Below are 23,006 nucleotides of genomic sequence, written 5' to 3' on the forward strand. Positions count from 1 at the left end.
TCATCTTACCATTCAGACCAGAGAGGAGGATGGGGGAGAGAGGTAGGGAGGGAGGTTAAGGTACAGGAGTGGGAGGGTGAAGGAAAGAGGGAAAGAGAGAGAAAATGGTTAACAAAAGAGACAAAGAAGAGAGATGATGATCAGAAGAGAGGGTGGAAAGAGAGAGAAAGAGAGAAGGAGGAGAGAGAATGAATGGGTAAGGAAATGAAAGATCTGGGAGAGAGAAAGGAGAGGGTGGGGAGAAGGGAGAAAAGAGAGGAAAAGAGAGAAGGAAAGGGAAAAAGACAGGTAATGGAAAGGAAGAAAGATGGGGGAAAAGAGGGAAAGGAGAGAAAAAAGAGAAAAAGGATGAGAGAGGAAAAGGGAGCGAGGAGAGATCAGTGAGGAGATAGAGGGAGAGAGGGAGGAGTAGGGGAGGGGGGAGTTGGGGAGAGATGCAAATTAAAATCACGTCTCAGTCCAAGCAAACATAATGCTGCTGCCAAGTGGGCCCGTGGCTGTCCCAATGTTCTCGAGCGCCAGCTCCAGAGCTTTATCATCTGTTCCAAGAGCGTCCTAGGCAACAAGACTTCCATCAGCCAGGGAGATGCAGCGAGCAAAGGTGTGTTGCTTCTTTTCCTTAGGGTCAAGGTGGAGGGTTCCCTGGGTGAATTACACTGGGAAAGAAGAGATTTCAAAGGCTGTTTGTGCAGACCCTCTCTCTTAGTGCCCCCTGTGGGACTTGGCCCCCTACTTTTGACATCCATCTCTGCCTGGCTAGAGATGAGAGGGAAGTAATACTTCATAATTCTGTAGCATCTTTTGGTTTGGGTCTCTGAGTTGACAGGGGGCTGGAAACATGACTTCTGGGCTTTCAGGGCATTATTCTGGGGCCAGGGTTTGTTGGGGGTTGGGAGAGGGATAAGCTTTCTAATCTCTTTGAGACTCTGGGACTGGGAGAACAGAAGGTTGCAGGCATAATCTGAGGCAAGATATGACAGATTCTTGTGTTCTTCTGAGGGTCCTTGTGAGCTTTGATCATTTCAGGGTCTGGGACTAGGCATATTGGGCTATAAGACTCACATATAAACTGGAGGGTCACTCAGTGCCCTCACAGTTCAGAAAGAGGCAAAACTATGGGAAGACCCCCCCTAGGAGGGCAGTGAAAGTGTCTGGGGAAAGATCTACTGTCTGGCATAGAGGAAGGAGACAAAAGTTTTTTTTCCAGGATCTGGGAAGTACTATTTTGGGGGAGAGTTTGGCCACACACATTTGGCAGCTTGGGAGAACAGTTCAGGTTCTCAGTCCTTGTACCCCTTTTTTCTGCAGGGACTGAAGAACCTCTCTCTGGGGACTTAGTAGAAAGAAGGAAGGAGGGTAATCATTTTCTGCTTTCCCTTTTCCTTCAAGAAAATGGGAATAGAATATTAGAGTTAAAAAAGAGCTTAAAATGATCCCAATTCCTCATTTTATATAGGAGTTAACAGACTCAGAAAGGTTGAGATTTCCCTAAAGTCATACACTAATCAGCGTCAGAGCCAGAACTCGACCTCAAGCCTCTCCAGGGAGCTTTCCATTACAGTCCATTGGTCTTTTTTTGAAGTTCACAAACCACAACCCTTTTAAGATTTAGGCTTTTTATGTCAAGATCAAGGGTTAAAAGTAGAGTCCCCTCATTCCTGAAAAATGTCGGTATGGTTTGGCATAAACAGAGGACTAATGAAAAATCCGAGGGTTTATGAGCACAGGTTGAGGGGTGAAGATGGGGACTCGAACACCTGGAGAAACCGGGCTGAGCCTCTTTCATGGAACCCCAATAGGACCTTCTCAACGTCCCCTCCAAACCTCCAAGACTCACAAAGTTCAGGTCTGAGTGGCAAACAAAAGGCCAGTGAAGACATAGAGCCCTAAGAATTCATCTGGACTAGAAAGACAGAGGAGGAAGAAGGAAAGATGTGGAAGGGATCATAAGACTGGGACCCTGCGCAACGGCCAGGTTAAAAGCAAGAGGTCTGGAGGTGGAGCTCAGGATCTAAAACTGAAATGAACGTAAAAGGCTGAGAGAGAATGAGAGGGTTAAGGCAGAGGCTGGGAGCTGCTGGGGGTCTGGGAGAAAGGGAGAGGAGGAATGAAGAGGGATGTGATAAAAGGGTGGTTGGTGGCCAATAGCCCACTAGGCAGGGAGGGGTTAACCGAGGCTCTGGAGAGGCTGGGCTGGGAACATGGGAGGAGGAACCAGCTCAACCCATTGTTCCCTCAGCTACATCAGACTTCGCTTCGACAGCTCCACCTGCCGTGTTCTACCGACACCTCCTCGGCCTCACCCACCCTGCAGGTAAGACTGGCCCTATCTGGCTGGAAGGGGAGGGGACGGGAGGGAGGGACAGGGGTTGACTTGGGGAGGTGGGGTAATGCCTATTACCGAAAGGGGTTGGGGGAAGGTAGAAGGAGGAGGAAACTTTCACCCTCCCTCTTCTGCTTTCTCTCCGCCTGGAGTTAGGGCTGGGAGGAGCTCAAGGAAAAGGAGGGGTCTCTCTCTGGAGCTCCTTATCAGTCTCCCTCAGAAGGCACCAGGGCTTGGAAGAGGCAGTACTGTAAACTTGGCTGTGACCAGGTGCCACAGAACCGCCATGGTTCTGAGGCGGGGGGGAAGGTTCTGCCTGGGTCCTTGGGGACACCCTAAGCTTACTCTTCGTGTTGGCTCTCTATCTCCTTCCCCCCCCCACTTCCTGACCATCTTTGGGGCTCCCCCCTCCCATCCCCTACTCCCTGCTTTCTTCTTAGACAATGCTTCCCCGGACATCTGCTTTCTGAATGCTGGATGTTGGACTCATCTACCTTCTCCTTTCTCTGGGGGTGAGAGTAAGGGTGACATTTTAGAATTCACCTGGTGCTGTCCCTGTCACCTTTTCAGTTACCTACTCATTCTTGTTCAGTCATTTTCAGTCATGTCTGACTCTGTTATCCCATTTGGGATTTTCTTAGCAAAGATGCCGGAGTGATTTGTCATATCCTTCTCCAACTCATTTTACAGATGAATAAATTGAGGCAAACAAGTTAAGTGACTTACCCAAGGTCACACAACGAGTGTGTGTTTGAGGGCAGATTTAAACTCAGGAAGTTATTGTCTTCCTGACTCCAGATTTGTCTCTTTATCTACTGGCCACCCAGTTTCCCCCTGACCTACTGCCCCTTATTCATCTCAATTCAACAAACATTTATTGAGCCCTTAATGTGTCCAGGGCATGATTCAAGCCCTCATTCCTGTCCTTTAGGAGCTTATGGGCTAGTAATTGTACATAAGTAACTATAATGCCACTTAGAATGTGAAGGTGACTTGAGAGACTTGACAACCAAGTGCTCTGAGATCCCAGATATAAGAGAGATAAAATGAGTCTGGGGAATAAGTGGTTGCAGCTTCATAGGAGAGGTGATATTTGAATCCTTTGCAAAGATCCTACTTTCAATTACCTGCTCTGGGTGAAGGTTGAGGAAAGAAATGGTGATAGTAGTTTTTTGTGGAGCTTTTGACCTGGGACTTAAAGGATGGGCAAAATATCCACAAACAGAACTAGGCAGAGGGAGAGAGGGAATGGTATTGAACAGAGAGGAAAGAGTTCTGACTTCTTTGGTGAACAAGTTCAGTTTGACTAGAGCTCAAGAAGTGTAATGAGAGGGAAGAGCCTTAAAGGGAGATTGAGGCCAGCTTTTCCTACTGAGGAAGCAGTTTTCTGTTTTTTAAGGTAAAATATTATTTTTTTTATATTTAAATTTATTTATCTTTAGTTTACAACATTCAGCTCCACAAGCTTTTGAGTTTTAAATTTTCTCCCTCCCCTTCCCCCCTTCCCAAGATGACATGTACTCTGATATAGGCTCTACATATACATTCATATTAAATATATTTTCACAATAGTCATGTTTTAAAAAAGAATTATAACCAATGGAATGAACCATGAGAAAGAAGAAACAAAACCAAACCAAAAAGAGCGAACAAAGAGTATACTTCAATCTGCATTCAGATTCCTAATTCTTTCTTTGGATGTGAATAGCATTGTCCATCATGAGCCTTTCGGAGTTGTCTTAGAACCTCGCATTGCTGGGAAGAGCCAAATGTATCACAGTGTAACTGTGTACAATGTTCTTCTGGTTCTGCTCCCCTCACTCAGCATCAGTTCATATAAGTCTAGGAAAGCCAGTTTTCAAAGCTTCTGAAGGGGAGGGAAAGTGTCTGATTTGTGGGCTCTGATTGTGTACCTGAACCCTTGCTCTGTGTAACTTCTTGATCTAGGCAAATCTTTAAGGGAAACGAGTATGGAGTAATTACATCTCCTTTATAAATTTAGGACTGGGATACACCTTGTCATAATCCCTTCCCTCACCCATTGATCCATTTTACAAAGAGGAGGATCCTGGGCTTCTGATTCATGGGGTGGAAAGAATGAGGCTAGGAATGAGCACTCCCTTTTGCTTGGAACCAGGCAGAGGTGTGTATATGTCTGGGGTGGAGAGGAGATGATGCAGTGGGTGGGGCATTATGGACAGGTGGGAGCACTGGTTTGGACAAGTACTCTGCTCACCTAGTGACTGAATCTTCTGATGCTACAATCAGCTAGAAGCCTTCAACCCAGCCTCCCAATCATAGATTTTAGGAAGGAGAGGAGGTAGCCAAAAGTTAGATTAAATGTTTATATGTTTCAGGGATTAGAAGCTGCCCAAACACTCTCTGCATTGTAGGAAAGTGGAACATGAAAGAAAGGTGGTATTGGAGTGGTTTTTTTAAATGATGCTCTTTCGTTTTCACATTAGACAAAGGTTTAGGAGCTCTATTTGAAATCAGTCAAGAAGTATTTATTGAAGCACTGCCACATACCAGCCTTGTACTAGGCAACAGTGCAGTAGAAATATTTAACTGGATCTCTGATTTCGTTGATTTGTGGGTGATCACTCCAATGGTACTGTTTACAACTTCAGCCTATGAGGATCTGTCCAGTTCCCTGCAAGCTTTTCTCTAGTTCTTTTATTATTTTTGTGGATTCCAGTTCATTTTGCCTGGAGGCATTATGGGATGTAGATCTGGAAAGGAATTAAGGGATCCCAGCCTCAGTTTACAGAGGAGAAAATTTGGACCTAGAGAGATTTAACATGTGAAGCCTGAGGTCTCACAGGTAGAGCTGGGATCTGGAGAAAGGTATTCAGACTCCAAATACAGTGAAAACACTTCACTCTGCTGCCTCCTACAGAGTGGAAGCTTATGCAATACTTCCTCATAACAGGCTAGGTAATGTAAATATTATCCTGATTTTAATAGACATGGAAACTGAGGCTCAGGGTGGGGTAAAGTAACATAGTGATTCTCCCAAGGTCATACAGTTCACGAGTGGCAAGATCATAACTTAAACCTGTTTTCTGAGGTTCCAAGTTCAAGGTCCCACTCTTCTTTCCCTACCAAATGTTCAAATGAAAATTGCTAAAGGTGTTCAAAGAGAGGGGAGATTTTCCCATCTGGGATTGTAGGAGAAATTTCACAGAAAAGGTGGGTAATTGAATTAGACTTTAAAGGACTGGAAGGATTTGGATTCTGTGAAAAAAAGGGGGAGAGGGTATTCCTAGGTGCTCAGTCAGAGGTGCTGATAACTAGAGTAATTTGGAGTCACTTTTTATGCTTTGTATTTTGTATTCCCAGGGCCTAGTACAGTGCCTTGCACATACTAGGTGCTTAATAAATGCCTTTGGATGAACTTTTCTGAACTTCAGGCAATCTTCAAGTTGGAAGAAATCAGATATTTGTCATCTCAAGAGGCAGATTTCTATACCTTCCCTATTCCTCAGGACATAAAGACCCTCAATGGGAATTCCCTCTACAGAAGATATTCTAGCCCCTCTGTGCCTTAGTAGATAAGAGTTTTGATGAATTTCTTTTAAAAGTCTCATCACTTTCTAGTCACACCTCCTCTCTCTGTGTGTATATAAATAAATCTAGTGTCCAAAGGATACAAACAGTTTTCAAAAGCAGAAACCCAAACTATCAGTAACCATATGGGAAAATGCTCTAAATTACTAATAATATGAGAAATGGAAATTAAAACAACTTTGAGATGTCACCTCCCACCCATCAATTTGGCAAAGATGATGAAAGATGGAAACAGTTAGTGCTAGAAAGGTAGTGGGAAAGCAGGCACAGTAATAGTTTGTTGGCGAAGCTATGAACTGCTGCATCCATTAGGAAAGCAAAATGGAATTGAACATAGAGGAGTTGATCTTTTATGTACCCAGGAAACTCAGAATGTAATCACAAGGTGCTTATGAGGTGTTAAAGGAACAGAAAAGATGAATCTAATCCCTTTATGAGGTATGACCACCTTTTCTTGAGTGAATCGGATGGGTCAATCCCATTGGCAGATGAAAATGGACACGCAAACCCCAGGTACCCTTTAAAGAGCAGCTTGAGTTGGTAGAAGCAGCCAAGGCTGGGGACAGTTTTAGGATGACTGCTGGTAGAGGAAGGGGTTTCTTTTTTTCCTCCACCCTATTAGGCATGCTACATAGCAACATATGTACTTGCCCAGAAAGAGACTACCCACCCATCTAGCATTTGGAGAGTAAGTCTGTATAAGTTCAAGACCCAGTTCAGGGATCAGAGGCATATATAGTCACCCAGAGGAGGGAGCAGATTCAAGGAGCATGACCTCTATGTGTACAAAAGAAAGTAGTTATGGACTTTAGAGAGAACAATCCTGTCAAGTAGGAGCCAGGCCATAGAGAAGACTGTGCAAAGACAAGAAAGGTAGCTAAGACTTGAAGCCCTGAAGTGGTCCATTGCCTTTGCACATTTGCATATGTATTCCAGACATAAGTGCCTCACTTTTGTTATACTTTAGGTTTGTGCCTGCCCTTTTAATGGAAAGATGTTATGGATGTGTGGAGAGTACACACAGTTTTATGGGGAGATTTTGTAGCTGTTTTTTCCATGTTATCTTAGTAAATGCCTCTGCTAAGAACCAATTATAACTACTGGCTATTAATGAGAAACACACTGGTGGGGGCTCATGAGCTATAGTTCTAGAAGTGAGCACTCGCTAAGGTTATCTCCCTAAAGAATGGCAGTAGTCACCACTGTGAGGATCCAACTCGGGAGTGTGAGAACAAATTGTGAGAGGAGCTCAGAGTAGGGATGTATGCTACACCGAATAATTTATATTTTTTGATCCAGTTGTATACCATAAGGAAGGAAAAAAAACATGCCCATTTATACCAAAATATTCATAGTAGCTACTTGCAGTAGGGGAAAACTGGAAGCAAAGCAAGTGACCATTGAGGGAAGAGTGGTTGAACAAAATGTAGAATATGAATGTAGTGGAATATTATTGTGCTGTAAGAAAAAAAGAAATATGAGAAGGTCACCAAAACATGGGAAGATGTGCATGAACTGATTCAGGGTAAAGTAAACAGAACCAAGAGAATGAGAGCAACAGTATTTTTAAAAATGAAAAAAAGGCAAACGAACCCAGAATAAATGCAACGATCAGCACTGAATCCAGAAATCATATGTACCACTGCAGAAACAAAATGTGTCTAATAAAGACACTGTTTCTGAATTGATCAGTTTGGGTTTATTGTTTTTCTTTATTAAAAAGGAGAATTCAGCAGGGAGGTGACAGGATGAGGAGAGTAGGAATGATATGTAGAAAAAATGTGATGCAATAAAAACAACATACATTTTAAAAAATATCCAAAATATGAGATGTCCCACCATGCTGACCTCCTAACCAATGCCGTTGTAAAGACTGTCCTTCATGTTTGGGAGGCATTTCCTCCTCACCTCTCCTTCTTAGAATTCCTATCTCCCCTCAAATCATAGCTCAAGTGCCACTTCCTTTCCTGATACCTCCCCTCAATCCCTTTTGGGGTTTCTCCCTCTCCCAGTTACTTTGCGTTGCTTGTTATTTATTTACCTGTGCACATGTTGTACACCCCACCCCAACGGTATGTAAGCTCTTTTCAAAGGACTTAGATTTTTATCTTTGAAACCCTAGTACCTAGTGCAAGGCTGGACCTTAGGACATAGCCATTTAACTAACATTTGTTTGATTGAATTGAGTTCATGGATGACATGGTAGATTATTAAGAGAAAATAGAAAGTTTAGGGCATGTCCCTGGCCCTTTGGAGGTGACTTCAGGAAGACAGCCCTGCCCTCCCTCAGTACCAAGGTAAGAGTTAGAATCCAGTTGATAGAGCTGACCCAGGGAGGTAAACCCAAAGTAGTGCAATAGGGCGCTGGACCTGGAGTCAGGAAGACCTGAGTTCAAATCCAATCTCAGACACTTACCAGTTCGGTTACTTTGGGCAAGACACTGAACCTCCATTTGCCTCAGTTTCCTTAACTGTAAAATGGAGATATTAATAGTACTTGTCTGGAGGGTGGTTGTGAGCATCAAACTCCAATACTTGTAAAGGGCTTAGCACAGAGTAGGTGCTATAGAAATGCTTATTCCCTTCCTCTATATAGTAAACAACTTGAAGTTAGGAGTCAGACCTAGACTAAAAATCCATACTCTCTGGACAAGTTACATACCTTTCCCAATCCTCAATTTCCTTATCATAAAATGGGAGTAATGCATGTATTACTCATCTTAGAGAGCTGTTGTGAGGGAAATGCTTTGTAAATCTTAAAGAGATATATAATGCATATTATTTTTATGTCATCTTTATATTCACCATGAAGGAAAGAACATTTCTATCCCCTCTTCACCACATGTTCATGTTGTCATTTCAGTCGTGTCCGATCCTCCTTGACCATATTTGGGGTTTTCTTGGCAAAGATACTGGAGCAGTTTGCCATTTCCTTCTCCAGCTCATTTTATAAAGGAAGAAACTGAGGCAAACAGGACTAAGTGTCTTGCCCAGGGTCACACAGCTAGTAAGTGTCTGAAACCAGATTTGAACTCATGAAGATGATTCTCCCTGACTTCAGGCCCAGCATTCTACGTACTGTGTCACCTCGCTGCCTCCTCTACCTACCCCCCAAGCTCTCCACCACAATAATTCACATTTCATCCTAATTTGTTGAATGCTCCTACCTTTTCCACTTTCTAACTCTTAACTTTAGGACATATGCTGTCCTGATTGGAGCAAAAACAGTTTTGGAGCGAGATAGGGTGCCCAGAAGAAATAGTAAAGAGTATAGGGGAACCACAGGGGCAATCACAGCTGGAGAGAATTCCCCCAGAAGATACTGCTATCCCCCCCATAGAGGGTGGGGAAAAGGTGGGCCCCAAGAAAGGGATGTCAAGTGATGGGTTCCTGGGGATAGCTGCCCCACATGACAGTGTGGGCCAGTGGAGGGCCCTAAAGCAAAGTGCTGGGACAGTGGTCACCATGAAGGATTATGCCCCACTCTCCAGAGAAGAGTCATCACCTCTTTCTTCCCTCCTTCCCCCTTCAAAAAGTTAGTGCTATGGGCCAAAGTGTTATTCACTCTGTACCAGTTATGACTCTGCTCAAATCACTGTCCTCTAAGTTTTCTCCACAAAATCAAAGTTGGAGCCTCTGGGCCACGCCATACCTGGACATGAAGAGCTCGACAGTCAGGAAAGGATCACCTCTGAGCAAGAATGTGACTTGTGTATTATTATAATCTAGCAGAGGAGGCTGTGGCCTGAGTTCAAATCCAGCTTCAGATAATTCCTAGCAGTGTAGCCTTGGACAAGTCTCTTAACCTCTTAACCTTAAGCCTCAGTTGCCTCATCTATAAAAATCAATGAATATAATAATAGCTTCTATCTTAAACATGACAGCAAACATAAAGAACTTTATAAACCTTAAAGTACTGTATAAATGCTAACTATTGTTGCCATTATTATCCATCATTTTCAATAGAATCTAAGTTCCTGGAGGCAGCTAGGTCATATAGTGGACAGAGTACTAGACCAGTCATGAGTTCAAATCCTGCCACTGACACTTACTAATTATGTGATACTGGGCAACTCACTTCATCTCTCAACCTTAGTAACCTCATCTGCAAGATGAGGATAATTGTAGCATCATCCTCACAGGACTATTGTGACTTCAAATAATGTATATTCCATAAAAGTGGAAAGTGCTTTCCAAACATTGAAGTGCTATATAAGTCGTAGCTATTATTGTTAAGGGCAGGGACAGTTTCATTGTTTGTTTGGTGTTGTTTTTTGTCTTTGTGTAGCTAGCACCTAGTCTAGTATCTGGCACATAGTAGGTGCTTACTAAAATGCTTTTTGATCCATTGTTGGGAGGCTCTGAGCCTTCACTTTGACATCCTCAGCATATCCCAGGATGCTGTGGTATGAGGGGAACTGGAATGAGCAGTGCGTGTGGAGTCAGGGTACCTGGGTTCAGATTCTCACTCTTCTCTGTATCTGTGTGACTTTGGGAAAGTCACTGCATTTCTTTGTTCCTCAATTTCTTCATATGTCACATGAGGGGTTTGGGCTGATCTCAGAACTCTCTGCTAGCTCTAAGCCTTAGGATCCTAAAACACAAGTCATGAAGTGCAGAATGTTTTTTTGTTGTGAATAATGTGGTCATTTATAAGAAGTGATTTTATAAAGCAGCCACACCCTGCATGCTGGTTCTGTACTGGGTAGCTTACCCTACCTACCCTTAATCTTGGCACCCAGTCACAGTCTCTCCTTCTCCTGGGCAGCAGGTAGCTGTGCCAGGATCTGGAAGGCAGGCAGCATTCTGTTAGCTTTAAGACACCCCCCCCACACACACACACCCTCACTTCTCACTGTCTATTTTCCATTACTTGGGACAGATGGCAGGAAGTAGTTGTGGGTGTCTGCAATGTGCGGGACTTGGGGATTTAGGACGAAGAAGCTTTTTAGAGACTCAGTACTTCATTAACACCGCCCCCCCCCCCAATATACTCTCACACATACACATACGCACAAATAGCTGGCCAGTGACAAACTATGAGCTTCTTTTCAGCCCCTCTGTCTTTCAGGGGCCATCCCATCCCTCTAGGTGGGCCATGCCTTGCCTTGCTTGCACTCACTAAGAGTGCTCCAATGGAAAATACAAGACACCTGTGTATGCTACCTATCGCAGCCACTAAGGAGCTGTGGGGCCTTGAATACTTTTCCTTTCTGAGCCTCAATGCTTCCACCTAGGATGAAGAGACTGGATAAGATACCTTCCAGCTGTGATGCTCTATGGTTTTGCCTCATAAAACTTAGTAGTGCTGTGAAGTAGCCTCTCCCTGCTCCTACTCTTTGCTTGTTCAGGACAACCTAATTCCCACTCGGGTGTTAATGGCTGTGAATGGACTGTGTTAGAGATGAGAGAATCACAACTTTAGGGGACCTTTCAGTGCTTGAAGCTGACGAAGTAGCTCTAGTGGAGAGGGAGTAGAGAGAAGGGAGAAAGGGTTAGGCATTAGAGGAAGAGATTTGTGGGCAGGCCAAACATTGGACTTCTCAAGCAATGTCATACTGGCTGCCACCCATCTTAGCTATAGAAAAAGGTAATTCTTTCCCTATTCCCACTGCTCTCCACTCCCCCCCTCCCCACTTCCATCACTCAGGAAGGGTTGTGGGTCTATCCTCTGGTAGAGGTTATTACTAAAGGTTAGTACCACATCCTCACAGTATGCACCCAAAATGAATCAGCTAAGACGAAACACTTCTGATTTGGACTAGACTAGATCATAAATCTGAGAGGGAATTTAAAGATCATCTAGTCTGGCCCTTTTCTTTTACCATTAAGAAAAGTAAGAGCCAGAGAGATGAGGTTATAAAGCATAAGGTTATTGAACTAGGGGCAGAGACAGGAATAGGACCCAAGACTCTTGGCTTCCAGGGCAGTCCTGTCCTCATGGTACCCCAGGACCCTCCACTAGTATGAAGCTTTGAAAACTTTGAAAGTATGAAAGCTTCTGGGAACCATCAAAATGCCTGGGGCATACAGTCTGAGGGGCATCTAGCCAGGAACAGAGGGACTCAGAGGTCAGCCCAGGCCATGGAGCTGATAAGCCCCTCCAGCTGCTTTCTGGCTCTCCAGCCCTCTAGGGATTGGCTCACACTGCTTCCCACAACCCATCTGTCTCAAGGACAGCCTGTTTGTCAGAGAGGGAGACAAGAGAAAGGCTCCAGGGAGAAGGGAATGAGACGTTTACTGTGTGGGACCGAGGGAGAGAGGAGATAGATCAGACAGAAAGGGCAGAGAGTCTGCCCAAGGACAGCTGTTCCAGCACAAGGGGACAAGATGGTAGATGGGGGAAAACACAAAAGGGGAATCCAGTTCACAGGGCGTAATGACAATTGAGCATTTGGGGACACTGTGCCATTTAGAAATCATAGGATTGTAGATTTAGAGCTGAAGGGACTTGAGAGTTATCTAATACAATCCTTATTTTTATAGATAAAAAAACTGAGACCAGGCTGGTAAAATAATGGGACCAAAGTTCCCCGGGTAGCAAGTATCAAAACTGGGATTTGAATCCCAGCCTTCTGACTCTAAATTCAGAATTCATTCCATTGCACCCTCCCAGGGAGTCCTCATTGGAAATTCACCACCCCAGAGTCTGTACCTAAGTTTTTGCATGACTCTTTACTATTTCTGGGGCCCTATTCTTATCACCCCTGGTCTTGCAGTCCAGGTAGGCTAGTATAGAAGAGAGGGAGCCCTAACGTAGAACTGTAGAAGGTAGAAAGAGTCCAGAATTCAGGCAGTCCTAGGAAAACCAGGGCAGTTTGGTCCAGACTGTCCACCTCTCTACTTTCCTCCAGTTGTTCGTGAAGGGACTCATTTCACCTTATTTGGGTGCCACCTGCAGCCAGTTCCTCCCCTTTCTTCTGGCTCATTCCAGTCTCTCTCTTTTCCCCCTCCTCCCCCTTCCTCCCCCCAGTTCACCCCGCCCCCCTTCTCGCTTCCCTACAGTTCCTTTTTGTTCCCTCCACTGTCATGTGGCTGCTCAGTATTCACAGACGTGGGCTGATCACAGCTGACAGATGCACCTGTTCAAGGAGACATCAGTCAGCTCTGTTAGGGATGGGCGGAGCTGAGCTCTCTGAGGTCGCTATCACCTCAAAGCCTCAGTGCCCAGAGAGAAGCTGATACATTATGTCTCAGCTTTGTTCTCTCACCTCCTTTTCCCAAGCCCAGCTCTCTTAGTCTCTTCTAATGACCTCCATTCTCTTTGATGCCTAAATGTGAAAACTCACTGATTTCCTCATCTTCTCTCTGCCTCCTCCCTCTTCCAGAAACCCAGTCAGGATTCTCTAAAGGAGCTCAAGGGTGTCAATAAATTGTGCCTAGAATCGAGTGATACCCATGCCTGAGCTTTACACAATAGTGCTTTCTCTAGGGCTTTTGGGCTTTGACTCAGGGCATCTTGGAAGTCCTAAACTGTTAACACTTTTCGAAATGGTTGAGAAAGGGAACAACAGTGACATGCACCCTTCAAAATCCTGTCCAGTGGGTTGGTATCCTGGGAATCTTACCATTTATATTTATAGAATCCATGCCTTCTCACTTTCCCCAGCCTCCTTCCATTAGAGAGGCTACCTGGCATAATGAAAACCTAGGAATCAGGACACCTGGATTCAAATCCTGCCCCAGGCACTTACTAGCTGTATCATTATCACTAAGTCACTTCGATCAATCAATATACATTTATTAAGCACTTACTATGTGCCAGGCACTGTGCTAAGTCAACTTCTGAGATTTTCAATTTTCTTAGCTACAAAAGCAGGAATAATACACTAAGTCCTGCCTCACTGGGATATGTTGAGAGGAAGCCTTAGAGGGCTGTGAAGATGTAAATTATGATGTGTTTTAGACATGAAGGGTGATGTCATAAGCAAAATAAGAGAGCATGGAATATTTTACCTGTCAGATCTATGGATAAAGGAAGAATTTATGACTGAATAAGAGGTTGAGAGAATCATGGGATGTAAAATGGATAATTTTGATTACATTAAATTAAAACTATTTTGCACAAACAAAACCAATGTAGCCAAGATTAGAAAGCAAACAGGAAATGGGGAAAAAATTGACAGCAAGTTTTTCTGATAAAGACATCATATTTCAAATATAGAGAGAATTGAGTCAAATTTATCAGAATACAAGTCATTTCCCCAATAAACAAATGGTCAAAAGATGTGAACAGGCAGTTTTCAGAAGAAATCAAAGCTATCTATAGTCATATGAAAAATTACTCTAAATTGCTATTCATTAGTGAAATGAAAACAGCTATGAGGTACCATCTCACATCTATGACAGAAAAGGAAAATAACAAATATTGGAGGGTATTTGGGAAAATTGGGACACTAATGCACTGTTGGTGGATTTGTGAACTGATCCAACTATTCTGGAGTGCAATTTGGAACTATGCCCAAAGGGCTATAAAAATGTGCATACCCTTTGATCTAGCAATACCACTTTTAATCTGTTCTACCACAGGTCGGGCACAAATGGTCTGAGTGAATATTTGGGGTGGATTCTCTAAATTTGTGCATCCTGAGTTTCCTTTGAGCTATTTCAATTCTGCTTTGCTCATAGAGCATAGCACTTTCTCTGATGTGGGCATGCCATGCTAAGGGTCCTGTCCTAGTATCTTCCATGCCACACAATCAATTCCAGAGTTCTTGAGAGAGACCTTGAGAGTGTCCTTGTACCACTTCTTCTGACTACCATGTGAACACTTACTCTATGTGAGTTCTCCATAAAATGTTTTTTTGGCAAGCATACCTTTTGCATTCAAACAACATGACTAGCCCATTGGAGTTGTGCTGTCTGAAGTAAAGTGTGAATGCTTGGCATGTTAGTTCAAGTAAGGATCTCAGTGTCTGGTATTATAGGTCTGATAGGAAACAGTTGGACACACTGAAACGTAGCTCCAGCAGAGTGATGCCATTTTGTTCCTGTTCGAGAATGAAGGACCACAACCAACCAACCAACCAACCAAACAACCAACCAACTAAATCTATCACAAAGAGGTCAAAGAAAAAGGAAAAGAACCTATATGTACAAAAAATATTTATAGCAACTTTTTTTTTTGTGGTGGCAAAGAATTGGATATCGAGGGGATGCCTATCAATTGGGCAATGACTGAACAAGTTGTCATATATGGTTGTGATGGAATACTGCTATGCTATAAGAAATAATAAGGAGGATGGTTTAAGACTTAGATGAACTAATGCAAGGTGAAGTGAGTAGAACCAGGAGAACATTGTATAAAGTAACAACAATATTGTGTGATGATCACCTGTGAATGATGTAGTTCTAGTCAGCAATACAATTATCTAAGACAATCCCAAAGGACGCATGATGAAAAATGCTATCTTAATGCAGATCAAAATACTTTTTCAAATTTCTTTATTTTTCTTGTCTGTGTTTTCCTTTGCAATATGATCAGTATGGAAATGCTTTACATGACTTCCCCCCAAGAAGATGTAAGTCATGTTCAATGACCTCCACCCTCTCTTAGTGCTCTCCAACCTTTACTTTCTCTTAAAGAAATGGTGTCAGACTCAAACAGAAACAGTTCCCTGCAGGCTGCATATTGATTTAGAAAAACACAGAATTCACATTACCTGTGCTCTAGTGTGCTTTTATTTATTTTGTTAAACATTTCTCTGGTAAACTTTAATCTGGTGCTGGCCTCACCCAAGAGCTAGCTAGCAAACTCTGAGTTTGACACCTCTATAATCATTGCTTGCCTCCCGTGCTTCCTTCAGGTTCTCTCTCAAGGTGCCACGCCCCCCAGAAAAGACCTGACCTTTGACTCTTCCCTCCTTGGCTGCACCTTCTTGGGTCCTTTTGGTCCTGAAACAGCCTAGAGGAGGACTTCTTAACCTTACTGGTGTCATAGACCTCTTTGGCAGTCTGGTAAAGCCTGTAGACCTCTTCTCAGAATAATGTTTTAAATGCATATAATAAAAAAAGAGATGTGCAAAGGAAACAATCGTATCAAAATGCAGTTATCAAAATCTCTATATATGTATGCATATATAGAAATGATATGTGTGTTTATACGTAGATATACATATGTGCATGTGTGTATATACATATATACACATATGTACACATAAAACACACATACACCCACATACAGATATATGTAAAGTCCTGAACACCAGGTTAATAACTCCTGGCTTTTAGAGTTTGGGAATTTCTGACCTAAGTCTCTGAATTAGAATCCCAGCTTTGCCATGTGACTCTGGATTGAGATTCAGACCTCTTGGGGGCTGGGGGGAAGGGAGAGAAAATTAAACTACATCTCTGAGATTTGTTGCCGAGTAGGTGAGAAGACATCAAGGTGTGCTTAGTTTATGTGAGGTACAATAGCAAAGCAATTAATTGCCAGACAACTAGAGCAGTTCAGAAACGCTTATTCCTCCCATAGGATTCTCCTAGGAATTCACAGACTTTTCCACACTTTCCCTAGTAGAGAATGATCTCTGAACTAGGAACCAGAAGCACAGAGTATTGTTTCCAGCTTTGCCACTGTCTCACCATGTAACCTTGGTCAATGTTGTGGTGATTCTCCAAGCCTCAGTTTCCTCATTTGTAAAATTCAGATAATGACATCTACCTGCCCGCCCTCCCTCACAAGGGTTTTGTGAGAATCAAATGAAAGCAGAGATATGAAAGTTCTTTGAAAATGATAAAATTTCCTGTGAATGTGTGATTGTTAAGAAACTGTCATTTTAAAGAGAAGAAAATGAATTGCAGAAGGGACCGGAATCTATCCTTGAGTCGGTGTACTAGGACAGTCAAATAAAGGAACTGGAGATGCTTAACCTGAAGAAGAAAAGACATGATAGTTGTATTGAAATATTGGAAGGGCTATCCAGGGAAGAAGAGGTCAGATTAGTTCTGTTTGACCCTAGAAGGCAGGATCACCAGCAATAGGAAGTAGTTGCAATGAGGTCGGTCTTGACTTGACGTCAGGAAAGACTTCTTAACGAGAGCATTCCAAAAGACCATCCATCCTCTTCTGTTGGACAGCCTCATTACCTTTTTGTGGACTGGAGCTCTAGAGCTCATGGGATTAGAGGATTTAGAGCTAGAAAGGACCCAGAGATCAGCTAGTAATTGGAAAAAGCAAAATTCTCCTGACAAATATGCACAGTCAGGCAAAAACTAATTCCCATATTGGTAGTTCCAAACACTCTATGTCTCATTTTGCACACTAACTCCATCACCTCCAGAGAAAAGAGAAGTAAATGCTCAGAAACGTCACAATAGGGCACAGGAAATGGAAAGTACACACTAAAAAGTCTGTCTAGCACAGACTGGGAGGCTCCCAAATTGACATGACCGTGCTATCTACTCATCTTGGCTCTCTGGGGCTCCAAGAATTCACTACTGGGGAAAACTACTGTATCCTCTAGAGTATTAGACAGATAAAGCCTTCCCCATCTCCACCAGATGTGAGCAAGCCCATTCCCACCATCACATGGGAGGAATTTGCTGAGATCATCAGCTTCTCCCAGGCAGGAGAACCTACCATATGATCTGTTCTGTAGTCACCCTCTTTAGTCACCACATTGGTCTATGGATGACTCTTGCGTTTGTTCCACCAGCCAAGGAGGCTTGGCCACTTTTGGGAATACAAAGGAATATTCTTTGGGTTCTCAAGGTGGTTCCCCAAACAGAGTCCAATAGTGTTTGGAGCTGGAGCAACAATTTTGATGCAAGTATATTGTCTCCCAAGTAAAATCTACAACCACATCATAGAAGAAAAGGGAAAAATACTCATCTGGATGGGAAGTGGTATGAGAGGCAGCTTGAATGGGAGGACTGAGTGCAAAAGTCCTGCGTGCCCATTGGCAGGTTTTTGAACTGTTCTTGACCTCCAGTTTCTTCATCTGTAAAATGGGGATGCTTCTATTGTAAGACCTTGCCAGGTGGCTGTGAAGCTAAAGTGATATAATGTCTATAAATTGTTTTGCAACTAAAGTATTAGAGCAGCACCAGATACCGTTGTTCTTCCTCTTGTTGGTTCTGATGGGTTTGCTAAGGGCTCAGTTCATTGTCTATAATCACATCTTCTAGGTGCCGACCTGCCACCCATTGGGACCAGGGCACTGTCCTTATAAAACACGAATCAGGTCAGATCCTATGCCTGCAGGCTTCAGGGGATAGTGTTGCTTTGTGGCCACAGATTTGGGCTGCATCCAGTATTGCTTGAAGGAAGTGGGCCATGGAGCTTGGCAATCTTCAGTTAATTTCTTTTTTCTTTTCTTTTATTTCTTTCCTTTTCTTTCCTTTCTTTCCTTTTCTTTCTTTCCCTTCCTTCCTTCCTTTCCTTTCCCTTTCTTTCTTTTTCTTTTTTTCTTTTTCTTTCTTTCTTCCTTCCTTCCTTTCCTTTCCCTTTCTTTCTTTCTCTCTTCCTTTCTTTTTTTCTTTCTTTCTCTCTTTCTTTCTTTCTCCCTCTTTCTTTCTTTTTCTCTCTCTCTTTCTCTTCTTTCTCTTCTTTCTTTCTTTCTTTCTTTCTTTCTTTCTTTCTTTCTTTCTTTCTTTCTTTCTTTCTTTCTTTCTTTCTTTCTTTCTTTCTTTCTTTCTTTCTTTCTTTCCTTCTCTCTTTCTTTCTTTCTCCTGATGGTGCGGGCATGCCTAAGGGCAACAGAGCCTTTCTGGAACTCCAATTCAATTTAATTGAACAAACATATCAACTGATAACAAATGTTTATGGAAATGTAGCAGGCAATGGGGATATGGATCTATATACATGGTCAGTCAGCCAGGGAGTCACCTAGCATTTATTAAAGGATTGCTATGTGACAGGCAATGTGCTAAGTGCTGGGGATACACGGAAAGGCAAAACACCGTCCCTGCTCTTAAGAGCTTTTGTGTGTGTGTGTGTGTGTGTGTGTGTGTGTGTGTGTGTGTGTATGTGTGTACATGTTCCCATTTAAGTAAATACAGAGTCCATACAAAGTGATTGCAGAGGGCATTTACAAAAGAAAAAACATGGAAAAATCTCTTAAAGAAAGTAGCACTGAAGTTGAATTCTCCTGAACCTCAGTTTTCTCACCTGTAAAATGGTCTCAATGATGAAACACTGCCAAATTTGCAAGGCTGTAAGGAAGGGGCTTTGTAAGCTTTAAAGCTTTCACAGACAGCCTGAAATTGACCCCAGGAACTCTAAATCCCAAAGTTTTCTCTTTAGACGCCACACAGCCTCTTAGAAAATGAGGAAGGGGCTCTGCAGTTCCTATTGCCAGACTTCTCTGGGCTGCTCTTGACATTTTATCATATCATCTCCCAGGTGTCAAATATTTATGAAGATGATTTTCTTCCTCCCCTTCCCTTTCCCCTTCCCCCATTGGTTTGAGCATCTTGGCCATCCCTTTGTGTCCTGCCTGTCTCTGCTGAGGCTTTGGGGGTTCTAGGTGTTTCCCCAAATTATCTCTTTGTTGGTATAGTAGACATGATGGGAAAAGATCCTTGTTCAGGCAATGGAATGAAGTAGATAATCCTTGGGCTCAATTTCCACTCAGATTTTATAGTTACTGGATTGCTACTGTGTGCCTCGGTTTCCTCATTTGAATTTTCCACAATTGAATTAATCTGTAAACTGTCTGACTTATTCAAGCTTTGAAATCTTCAGCTAACTAGCATATTTATCATAGAAAAAATTAATCCAGTCCTGAATGTAGTTTTCCCATTTTAAATCCCTTGAAAAAAGCCTTGAATGAAAACATCTTTTGACCAGATATGTCAACTCTTAAACATTTAGACACTTAAGCCTCTGAATGATGGAAAGGCCAGTGCTGCTTGTTTCTTCTAGGGCAGGGATTCTTAACCATTTGTGTGTATGTGTGTCATCAACCTCTTTGGCAGTCTGGTGAAGCTGTTAGACTCCCATTCAGAATCGTGTTTTTAAATTGAAGGAAATACTAAATTAGAGATTAGTGAAAATAAAGATGTAGGGTCTTCCCTCTATCCAAGGTCACAGACACCCTGAAATTTATCCACTATCCCAGGTTAAGAACCACTACTCTAGGAGAAGGTAACAAGCATTTATTAAGCCCCTACTGTATGCTAGACACTGTGCTGAGAACTTTATAAATATTATCTCATTTGATCCTTATAATAACCCTGAGAAGTAAGTGTTATTATGATTCCCATTTTATAGCTAAGGAAACTGAGGCACACAGAGGTGAAATGGTTTTTCTGGGGTCACAAAGCTAGCAAATGGCTGAGGCCAGATTTGAATTCAGGTCTGCATGATGTCAGGGCTGGCATTCTATCCCTTATGCCACCTAGCTACCTTTAGGGAGTAAGTGGGCTCCAGTTTTGACATCTTAAAAAAGGCTCATTACAAGGACTGAGTAACAACCTATTGGGTCCTTTGAATATTTTCTGACTGGTCCCTGCCTTTCCATTCACCTTCCCACCTACAGAGATCTTAACTAGGAAATATTGATTCGGAGAAGCTCCTCTTTCAACCATTATCAATGGGGCTCATCTTAGCAAAATGGCAACTTGGACAGTTGGAATCTGACATTGGCTCAGTCCTGCCTCTGCCATGAATGGTTTGGCTTGACTAATTCACTTGACTTTTATGAGTCTTTATTTTCCTTGTCTGTCAACTGAGGTGTTTGGATGAGCTGATTTCTAAAGTCTTTTGTGGTCCTATAGTTCTATAAATCTATAACTAACCAGTTTGGATTTGGAATGAGGGACTGACTCTATTACCAGCTGCCTGCTACCTACATGATCTTCTGCATGTGTGTCATGGACCCCTTTTACAGTCTGGTGAAGCTGATGGACCCCTTTTCAGAATCATGTTTTTAAATGATTGAAGGAAATGCTAAGTGAGTGGTTAAAGGTCACTTAATGTCTCTGAGTGTTTTAGTGTTTCCTTCTGAATGTAATCAGGATTAGGGGAGGAGAGACAAGAATGGGGGATGATCTTGAATGGACCTCATCCATTCCTCCAAGACTCTCTCCCACAAAGGCTAACTCACCTCTACATTTTCTAAGTCTGAATCTCATGAATCCTATTTTTTGTCTGATACTTATGGAGCATGTAAAGAAAATGACACTTGGATCCCTCAAATTCTTCTTAAAAGCTCTGCATTCTTCAACAGAAGTCAGATCCCCAACGATCTTAATTAGGAGGAACAAGAGATAAATATAAAATCTTGCACATAAATTTATGAATTCAACTATGACATACAGGATGAGCGAGGCCTAGACAGCAGTCTTCATGAGGAAATTCTGGGGGTTTTATCGAATTGCAAGCTTGATATGTCAGCTGCGTGATATGGCAGCCAAATGGCTGATGGGATTTTCATGCTGCATTTAAGAAATTCCATCAGGCCAGGACTGGGAGAGTGCCAGTTCAGCCTTGGTCTGCCTTGCTCAGCCTACATCTGGATTATTGTACACAGTTCAGAATGCCACAGACTAGGAAGAACACTGAATATCCAGAGCAGGGTGAACAGGGCAGAGAGAGGACTTGAAACCATGTCACACAAGTCTTTGAGTGAAGGTCAATGACTGAGGCATTGTGGAGAGGGCTTGGGCTGTAGGTAAGAGCTTTATTAGATGTGTAACGTGCCTGCCGATTCAGCTAGGCGGAGCAGTGGCTAGAATGGTGGGTCTGGAATCAAGAAGATCCACGTGCAAATCCAACCTCAGACACTTACTAGCTATGTGACTCTGGGCAAGTCACTTAATCCTGTTTGTTCATCTGTAAGATGAGCTGGAGAAAGAAATGGCAAACCACTCCAGTATCTCTGCCAAGAAAACCCCAAGTGGTGTAAAAAAAAAAGTCAGATACAACTGAACAACAATATTTTAAAGCAGCCAGGTGGTACAGTAGATAGAGGAAGGCCCTGGCATCAGGAAGACTCACTTTTCTGAGTTCAAATTCAGCCTTAGACACTCACTAACTGCATGACCCTGGGCAAGTCACTTAACCCTGTTTGCCTCAGTTTCCCTATCTGTAAAATAAGCTGGAGAAGGAAATGGCAAACCACTTCAGGATCTCTGCCAGGAAAATCCCAAATGGGGTCACAAAGAGTTGGCCACAACTGAAAGGCAACTTTAACTCAGGAGCCTGGCAATTCCAAAAATTACATGATTCCGTCTCTTTGCACAGTGCCTGGTACATAGTAGGAGCTTAATACATTTATTTTATTATTAATAAAATTTATCGGTATTTTTATTATTATTTTACTTGACATTTATTAAATCTTAAGTTTATTGGTATATATGTTATCAGTAAAGTTATTGCTATTGATACCTAGGATTCTAATATAGTTGGGTAGGAAATGCACACACATATGAAAATAGAAGAAATAAAACAAGATAGGAGGCACCACAAAGCAACGTAAGATTAGGAGCCAAATTTGTGATATTATAGGAATCTAGGTCAGGGAGAGATTTACAGTGGTCAGTCTGGTCAGAGTATAGAGCAGGGAGAAAAGTACTGCAGGAGACAGGGAATGCTCAAAATGCCTTGAGGCATGCTCAGGGGCCATGTATCCAGCCAGTGAGTAATATGGTTGAATGGATAGACTGAATTCCATGCTAAAGTTTTCAGACTTGATCCAAACAGGGTCGTAGAATTTAGAGCTTGAACAATATTAACAACAATGAGAATATATTTTATATATCACTTTAAAGTTTGCAAAGCACTTCACAAAAATTATATCATTTGATCCTCACAACAACCCTACGAGGTAGGGGTTATTATTATCCTCATTTTACTGATGAGGAAACTGAGTCCAAAAGAGTTGAAGTGATTTGTGTACAGTCACATAGCTAATTACTGCCTGAAGTGGGAGTGAACTAGTCTTCCTGACTCCTAGCCCAATGCTCTGACTACTGTGGCACTTGGACTGTCTAATCCAGCCCCTTCAACTTCTAGGTGGGAAGACAGGCCCAGAGAGATGAAGTGACTCAGACAGAAGTGACTTACTCTGTGATCTTAGGCAACTCACCTTACCTTTCTCAGTCTCAGTTTTCTCATCTGTGAGATGGGGACAACAGGACTGCATCTCCCAACCTTACAAGGCTGTTG

The 23,006-nt window shown here is 42.7% G+C and overlaps 1 protein-coding gene across 3 annotated transcripts in view; it reads left to right on the forward strand.

Annotated features, from left to right (window-relative positions):
- Positions 1-471: 471 nt before the first annotated feature.
- KCNIP3 (potassium voltage-gated channel interacting protein 3) overlaps positions 472-23,006 on the forward strand; it is a 156,029-nt gene continuing 133,494 nt past the window's right edge. Inside the window, exons 1-2 of one of the 3 annotated variants that reach the window (XM_072634756.1) lie at positions 472-601; positions 2,240-2,314. In XM_072634756.1, coding sequence (XP_072490857.1) covers positions 587-601; positions 2,240-2,314 — 90 coding nt within the window. In that variant the 5' untranslated portion in view covers positions 472-586. Of the gene's footprint in view, positions 602-1,993; positions 2,315-23,006 lie in introns of those variants that run through there. The other 2 variants (XM_072634755.1, XM_072634758.1) reach the window with 2 other exon arrangements.

Source organism: Notamacropus eugenii, chromosome 1, assembly GCF_028372415.1.
Source record: "Notamacropus eugenii isolate mMacEug1 chromosome 1, mMacEug1.pri_v2, whole genome shotgun sequence".
Lineage (NCBI taxonomy): Eukaryota > Metazoa > Chordata > Mammalia > Diprotodontia > Macropodidae > Notamacropus > Notamacropus eugenii.